Consider the following 8,146-nt stretch of genomic DNA (forward strand, 5'->3'; position numbering starts at 1 on the left):
AGCAAATAGACGCATAAGTAGAAAACACAAACATTTAAAGTAAAAATAGAGCCTAAACATGTATTCGCTTGTTTTTTACAATAATTAAAAAAACAGGATCGCATATTGGAAGTACATATGTATGGGTTAGAAATATATATGTATGTTATGGGACATTATAAATGTGTTGCTGCAGCAGCACATAAATCATACAACTAGCATGAACCATACTCCTCCATCCATTTCTCGAAACGTGCCACATCATCGGCGGACACCGATTTCTTGGTGCGTTGCTGGGCATCCTGAAAGTCCTGCAGCGTTATGGGCTGATCGGCATCTTCGCGACGAATCTGCTTGATTTGTTGAGGCGTGCGGCCCGAGATCAGACGGCGCATGGCCATCATGGAGGCATCACGGCATACATTGCTGATGTCGGAGCCCGAGTAGCCCTGTAGTTCATCGCCAATTATGCTGGGATTGAGATCTGGCGACAGCGAGACATCTTTCAAACAGAGCTTGAGCAACGCAGCACGGGTCTCATCTGTAGAAATAGTAGAGAAAGAAAATTACTGTCATGTTTTCACTATAATAAATCCTTCAGTTCTTATTGATCTACTTAAAATGTTGTCTACTCAAATTTATCGCCGATTCATTAATTATAACTTGTCTGTAACACATATGAAACAACACTACATATGGAATTCAGGTATGTATTAAAATTATCGGATAGTCGGGTTCCTGATTCAGAATATATGTATGTATAAGTTTTATGCAGTCGGCGACAAGCTTTTCAAATCCTATTTTACTACTTTCAAAAGTAAAGGATCTGCAAAGGACTTAAATTTGTGGTTTGGAGACTCACCATTGGGCAGCGGAATGTAGATGCGCTTCTCGAAGCGTCGTCGGAATGCCTCATCAATGTCCCATGGATGATTTGTTGCTGCCAGGACCATGATGACTTTCTCGTCCTGTAGGCTTGCATTTAAGCCGTCCATTTGAATAAGAAGCTCCGCTTTGAAGCGTCGACTGGCTTCGTGCTCCGAGTCACTGCCACGGGACGCACACAACGCATCTATTTCATCAATGAAAATAGTGCTCGGCGCATAGAAACGTGCCATCTCGAAGAGCAGCCGCACCAGTTTCTCGCTCTCACCGCGATACTTAGAGGTGAGTGTCGACGAGGACACATTGAAGAAGGTGGTGCCGCATTCCGTGGCCACCGCCTTGGCTAGCATCGTTTTCCCAGTGCCTGGTGGGCCAACCATTAAAACACCTCTCCACGGTCGTCGTATTCCTTTGAAGAACTCGGGCATTATGATGGGCAACACCACCGCCTCTTGCAATATGGTCTTGGCCTCATTCAGGCCCGCCACGTCTGTCCATTTGATGCAAGGATGCCGTTGCAATATATCCTTCTCCAGCGTGTCCACCAGATGACCCTCATAACCCAGCGGTGAGAAGTGCTTGGCCTTTGTCTTTGGCGAGCAACGCGGCGTATTGTGTGGATTGGTTGATTGTGCCTGTGAATTGTCCTCCAGTGATGTGGTCGCATCCTGATCGTCCGAATTCGAATTCTCATCTAAAGAGTTTTTTTTCACTGGTTTGTGCTTCAACGTCAGCTGTGTGGTCGTGCTCAGCTTGCGGGCTCGCAAACGTTCCACTGAGCGACTTTTGCGCACAGCCGCCGTCAAAGCTGAAGCTCTTCCAGGCCGCCCAAGACGCAAGCCGACTCCTGTGTTGCTGCCTGTGCTGCTTGCAGTGATGCCGCCCACATTGCCAGCACTGCCATGATGACTCTGACTGAGACTATTGCTGTTCAGATTGCTGTTGATGGAAGGCAGCGTTGGCTGCAGCTCGGGATCACGGCGACGCAACGACGACACCCATCGACTGTCCTGCTGTTGCTGTGAGGGAAATGGCATCGCCGCCGCTGCTGCCGCCTGTTGGGAGCGTGGCTGTGGTGCAACCTCTGTATCGGAAACTGGGTTTAATTGTTGGGTATGAGAGTAAAATAACCGAGCATAGCTTGAACTAACCTTGAGTGGGCAATCGTTGCTTTTGGCGCAACGGCAATGCGCTGCCAATACCCAATCCATTGGCTGCATTTGCGCCCAGATTATTGATGGGCCGATATGCTGAGGGATGACCATGTGCATGATGTGGATGCTGAGCATGTGGATGGGCACTTTCTGCTGGCGGTGGCGGCTTCTTAACGGCATTGCTGCGCGATGGTCGACTGCTGGTGGTGATTTTGGTGAAGGCAAACGGTGACAGTGAGTCCAATATCAGAGAGTCCATCATACGCGCCATATGCGAAAGGCTTGTGGGTGGCGTAGATGAGCTGCAAAAAAGGAAAACATAATTTTGCCATTCACATTCAACTTGAAGCCCGTTTAAAAACAAAGGTCATTTGTTTGTCTTATCAGCAAGTGCAACAGCAACATTAACAATAACGGCAGCAGTAATTCAAACAATTCGAGAGCTTTGCGTGTCGCGACATTGTGTGCCTCAAGTCTGGCCAAAGCTTGTCTAATTCTGTCTAGCCCTGCCCTGCCTACCCCCCCTGGAGACAAACACACACATACACCTGTACAGATAATACTTAGGAATTTCTAGGAAGCACGGCCTGTCATACACGAGCATATGCAAAACAGTTCGTTGAGTTCAATAAACTTGTGTGGGGCGGGAGCAAGAAAATAGCGCCCAGGTTATTGACGTGCCGGCAACAATTGTTATTGTTGACATTTACATGCGTCATCGCCATTAACTTTCAACTCGTTTTCTTATGTTCATATAACGTCGCTGCAGCACAATTGCCATTTTACGTTATACTTTGTTTTATTTTCAATTGCCGCCATGTAAAGATTCCAGCACGCTAAAAAGTATGCTACACAATTTTGTATTCCAGATTTTTGCTGCCGTCCACTAATTAAGTTGGCCGCAGACGCCATATTTATTTTCTTTTTGGTCTGCAGTAACAACCGGAAGTGTTCTTATTGCGCGCTCATAAATATTTGGGTTAATGTTTTCCGATATGTGTGAGTGAACAAGTTACACCCACGCTCCAGAGTTTTGCAGAGATTGCTGTTGATTAGCTTAGCCCAAATAAAACGGAAAAAATGAAAAAAACTGGAACAATTGTTGTGCTCATGGAGTCATTAAATCCGGCTGATCCGCCTTGTTGACCCATTTAGTTATTGACTATGACTTAGTAGCAATATCAATAGATTATTGTGTTGGCACGCTTTCGAACAACTAAAAGGCCATATTAATAGAATTCTTGATTGATGACCAAACAAATCGAAATGAGCACAAGGCTTTTACATAGGAAAATAACTGACAAGCCAGTGGAAATCTAGATGGAACCAATCGGTTCCCATACCCATTTATTTTGCACTTATCGCTGCAAATGCATGCCACTGAAAGAGGTGTTTATGTTAATTTTTTTATGAAGAAAACCAGCGCAAGTGGACGTCTATTTATGCAAATTACAAGTGGCAATTATGACAAGCAAAAAAGTCAACTTGCCGGAAAGGCAAAGGTGCGACAACAGCGCTGATAGTAGGTGAAGGACTGAGTCCAGTTTGAAGCTAAGAACATTTTTAAATTTCAGGCAACTTACAAATTAAATTTAGACAGATGCGTGTAGAAAATACACGCAACGACTTAGCAAGGTTAAGGTTAACATATTATACATATGTGAAAAACATTTTAAAATAGAATTCATGTGCGATTTTTTATTTATATAGTTACCACTGATGTAAATCCCATAGTGAATGATAAGGCGTGTGTCTATATCCGGACATAAAGGGCACCGCCACCTCGTATTGCACTTGAAGATTGGGCGGCGACTGTGGACGCATTGTGATTGCGTTGCTCATCGAACGTTGACGCATAAATGGATGTGGCTGGGAACTTGCCGAGTCATTATGATTATTATTGCTCAGCATTTGAGACATATTGTTGCCAGCAACGGTTGGTGGAGCAGCTGCAGCAACTGACTGGCCCATGCCAAACCAATTCTGTGCATTTGTGTTGAACATTGTTGCATGCCAGCAGCAATAAGACTTGTAATTTGAAAATGCACCAAAATATTTGAAAAAATATACAAAACTAAAGTTTGACGGAATTCTCACAAACAGTGCGACGTAACGCGAGGTGGCATCCACCAAACGACTCAAGGGTTGTGCGCCAACTGACCACAAAACTGGACGTTCGCCGAGGCGTCCACAACAAAAAGCTAGCTGATTATTTACTTGGCGGGTAGTTTCTGTTATTTCTGAGTATATTCGAGAGTATGTGTGTGTGTGTGTGAATGCGAAATGAGGTTAAAGGAAGTATGGCTCTGTGTATTTTGTTTTTGTGGTATGTTGTTGTTTTTGTTGCGTTTGTTCATTTATTGCCTCCACCTGAGTCCAGTGGTCAATGCACGCTAACTCAAGTCGACTCAAACTCGAACAAAAGATCCCATCGATTTCTAGGCATTTTTTATATATGCACACATATAGAACGTACATATATTTTGTGTGTATTTTAATATTGTATTACAATGATTTCTTAGTAATTATGAGTTTGTTTTTGCCGGCTTTAATGGCGCGCTTGCATGCGGCTTAAGCTAAACATTAAAGGGGGAAAGACGACTTTTCCTCATAAGAGTTTTATTTATGGAATTTAATTCGAAATAAAAGATAATGCTATGCTTGGAGTGTCTTGTCAACAATTTTGGCATAAGCAATTCTGCAAATGCTGCAATTGAAGGTCATTTTTATATAGTATTTCTACTTATAGACGAATCAGCTGCCTGAGATAAAAATCAATATTTATGGAGAGAAAATGCACTTGCTTTTTTTCAATTCTGTCAGGCCAAGGCACGTTGAAGTGCCCCGGCAGGCTTAAAGGGGTGGCATATATAGGAGAAAAAACAGAAACATATATGCCTACTGCTGCCTTTTTACTCACCCTGCTGCGTTCATCATAGGCAAATAAGTGGAAGTGGAGTCCACGGTGCGTATGGTGGTATTTCCACGCAGCACAATCTTCTCGCGTGTGGTGCGTCTGTAGGTCTCCTCACCGCGCATCCTTTCTTCTTTTTTGTTGCAAACAATCGTCGAAAATGTTCACAATTAATTTGATATTTATTTTAAAATTTAATTTTGTTTGTTTTGGCCAAAAAAAATGTGTGTGATGTGTTGAAAAATTTTGCGTCTGCTCTTCCCACAGGCAATGTCAAACTGAGCAGAGAGCGAACGGAAACGGATGCTGCCAAGACCGCAGTTATTTCTCTCATTCAATTTGGCTATCTGCTCTCTCTCTCTCGCTTCGCTCAGCTGGCAAATTGCGCAACTTTCGAAGTGCAGCGCGCTGTTGCGAACGCTGTTGCTGTCTGGCTGCACAAATGGTCACTAACTGGCCCACCGCATTGTTGATGGTCAGCTGCATTGAATGTTTGCCCAGCCAGTCAGCTGGTGAAAATGGTGAAAATTGGGGGATGTTTGTATGTGCAAACTGTTGGGTATATGAAGTATGCAGTGGCATTTCCACACAGCATTGCTTTATAAAGAATATATTTTTTAATATAAAATCTGGCATCATTTAATGTACATATTTAGTAATAAAACACGAAATTTGATTATATTTTAACCCACTCAGAAGAACAAATAAATATGCATCTTTATTGATCGATTTTTAAAAAACTACTTATAAATTCTGATAGTAAATGACCATTCGAAAATAGTTTTACATTTAAGATTTTACACATTTCCCAGTATTTGTTGTACAATTTGTATTGATGATTGAAACTTTCAAATTGCATTTAAATAATCGTAAATTATACATACATATTTTTATGGGGGGCAGTTTTTAACATAAATTCGGCACAAACATTCGGCGAGAAAGTAGAATGAATGTGCATCATCATTACATCATTATGTAGTCGAATAATTTAAAACAAAAAACAAAAACTCATAACAAAACATTTCGAAATTCTTTTTGTTTTTGCTTTTAAAACTAATAGTAGTGTCAAATGTACTCATCCATATGTATCAATATATAGATTTATATATTTTTACAAGTATTTTGTTTTTAATAAGTATATAAACCGTTTCTAACAAACACGAGGCACGTCGAAATGTAAGTAGAGCACAAAAAACAGAAAATCATGTTTTATATCTTGTAGTTTTGTTTCCGTTTGCTTGGGAATTTGGTGGCTTCAGTTGCATTGTTTGTCGACTCGACTTTATAAGGTTGTACGTGTATTGTATTGCATCTATTCGTTATGATAATTATGTTTATATACTTTTTCTTTTGCTTTTTCTCATATGTGTGTGTAACTTTATAACTTTAACAATAACTTTAACGTTGGTAGTTTTATATTTCGTTTTGTATTTTACTGAAAATATTATTACGTCTGATTTTACTAAAAATGTGTGCGTGTATCTAACAGCTGTTATTTTATTTTATTTCGGTTGCAATGTGCACTAGAGAGTTAAAGTTTTTAATAATTTGTTTTTCCAAGTTATTTACAACTAGCCCTACAGCTTCTTGCTCTGACGTTTTCTGTTTTTTACTAATTTGGCGAGTATTTTAGTACTACTTCCACGATTCAATTTATTTATTGAAATTTACGCGTGGAGGTGCGAGCCTTCCAGGCCTTGACTAGATTGTAGGCAAAGTACAGGGTGAATCCGTGTATCTGGAAGCCTATAAAGCAGAAGGCATACCAGAACACTCCATATGGGAATCCCTGAAAGGTACATTTGAATTAACTTTCATATTTGCATTAACGTAATGAACTAATGAACTTACGTGCCAGACGAAAATGTCTGTCTCATCCAAATCCACGGACTTGTCCATGGTAATGAATTCCCAAACGTCGGCAAAGTAGTAGCCAAAGCAATAAAGCAGCGGGAGCATGGCCAGCGTCAAAATGGCAATCATATATTTTTGCATATCGCGCACCTTGTTGCCACGTGCCGCCGACAGTCCGAGAAATGAGGTGAGCAACGACGCAGCCCATACGTATTCCCACCACAGTGGCGGAGGCACCTCCAACTCTTCAATTTCTAGCACAAATATATCCAAGCGATCCAATATGTCCGACGTCAGCTTGGCCAGCATGACAAAGAAGAGCAGGGCATGAAAGAAAATGCAGTACTTCAGGCGTGATTTGTTCAACAAGCTGCAAGTAAAAAGGAAAATTTATGTTGCATTTACTATAGTATGTGCTTTTGATTCAATAGTTTGTTGATAGGCCTCGGCCTTTAGCTATCCCAAAATATGTACACAAACAATGCTGTTGTTGCTTTTGTAAACAGGCACACATGCTGCTTGCTGACTGTGTGTCTAGCTGGCACTTTGCCCACCCACCACTCTGCTGGCGCTGCCTGAGGCTGGCTGACTGATTGTCTGCTTGTCTGGCTCTTGCAGTTTGCAGCAGGAGCTGTAACTTTACTGCAGTACGTTGTCGTGTCGTGACCTTTTTGGTTTTTGGCAATGCTGTTAGCAGCTACTTGCAAGTAATTAGATAATTTTATGTGGAGGTATAGTATTTGGTAGAAAGTGTTATTAACCTAATTTGATATGTGTTTGCCACTTTTTGTCTGAATTCGAAGTCATTGCCGTCGGTGCCCGCGACCATTGGACCGCCGCGAGTTGCCATTTTAGGTGCGTCAATTCGATGCCGTTTTTACACGTATTTTAAGAATTTTAAATGAAATTTAACTGTCTTAAATAGTACTTTAGCACAACATTAGCTCGGACTAGTGTGACCACAAGTGCAATTTCAAAATATACCACTTTGCTGAAAAATAAAATACAAAATATACCTACTCTGGATATGAAGTATGGTATCATTTATAGTATGATAGGTATTCTTCATAAGTTTTCCAAATAAAAAGCTATTAAAACATATATTGCAATGAATTTGAAGTACCCTTCAGGTTTAAAAGTTTTTTAAACATTTAATAATTATAGAACAGTGTTGGTCAGCTGTAAGCGAATGAAATCGTCTCTATCTGTACTGTATTTGTTATCGATAACCGAACAAACAATTTGTGGTGGTCGTCGATAATAATTATTGTCGAATTATTCAAACAAGCCGTTACCTTTCAAAATAATTGGCTGAGCATGCGACTAGCATTAGGCACTTATTTTTCGCAATTTATGAATA

At 41.0% G+C, this 8,146-nt stretch overlaps 2 protein-coding genes across 5 annotated transcripts; both read right to left on the reverse strand.

Annotated features, from left to right (window-relative positions):
- Positions 1-19: 19 nt before the first annotated feature.
- LOC132786525 (katanin p60 ATPase-containing subunit A1) lies at positions 20-5,349 on the reverse strand. 4 transcript variants are annotated; one of them, XM_060793072.1, is made up of 4 exons: positions 4,939-5,349; positions 2,016-2,320; positions 842-1,960; positions 20-520 (listed from the first exon to the last, which is right to left on the reverse strand). In XM_060793072.1, the coding sequence occupies exons 1-4, from the start codon at positions 5,055-5,057 to the stop codon at positions 195-197; spliced, it is 1,869 nt and encodes a 622-aa protein (XP_060649055.1). In that variant the 5' UTR covers positions 5,058-5,349; the 3' UTR covers positions 20-194. The 4 variants fall into 4 exon arrangements, with proteins under 4 accessions (XP_060649055.1, XP_060649056.1, XP_060649053.1 ...); XM_060793073.1 differs by having other exon boundaries at positions 842-1,948; positions 4,939-5,347; XM_060793070.1 differs by lacking the exon at positions 4,939-5,349 and adding an exon at positions 3,733-4,120.
- Positions 5,350-5,827: 478 nt separating this feature from the next.
- On the reverse strand, positions 5,828-7,755 carry LOC132783990 (protein jagunal). The gene is made up of 3 exons (XM_060789334.1): positions 7,548-7,755; positions 6,784-7,156; positions 5,828-6,721 (listed from the first exon to the last, which is right to left on the reverse strand). The coding sequence occupies exons 1-3, from the start codon at positions 7,634-7,636 to the stop codon at positions 6,590-6,592; spliced, it is 594 nt and encodes a 197-aa protein (XP_060645317.1). The 5' UTR covers positions 7,637-7,755; the 3' UTR covers positions 5,828-6,589.
- Positions 7,756-8,146: the final 391 nt, after the last annotated feature.

This window comes from Drosophila nasuta, chromosome 2R (assembly GCF_023558535.2).
Source record: "Drosophila nasuta strain 15112-1781.00 chromosome 2R, ASM2355853v1, whole genome shotgun sequence".
In the NCBI taxonomy this organism is placed as follows: Eukaryota; Metazoa; Arthropoda; class Insecta; order Diptera; family Drosophilidae; genus Drosophila; species Drosophila nasuta.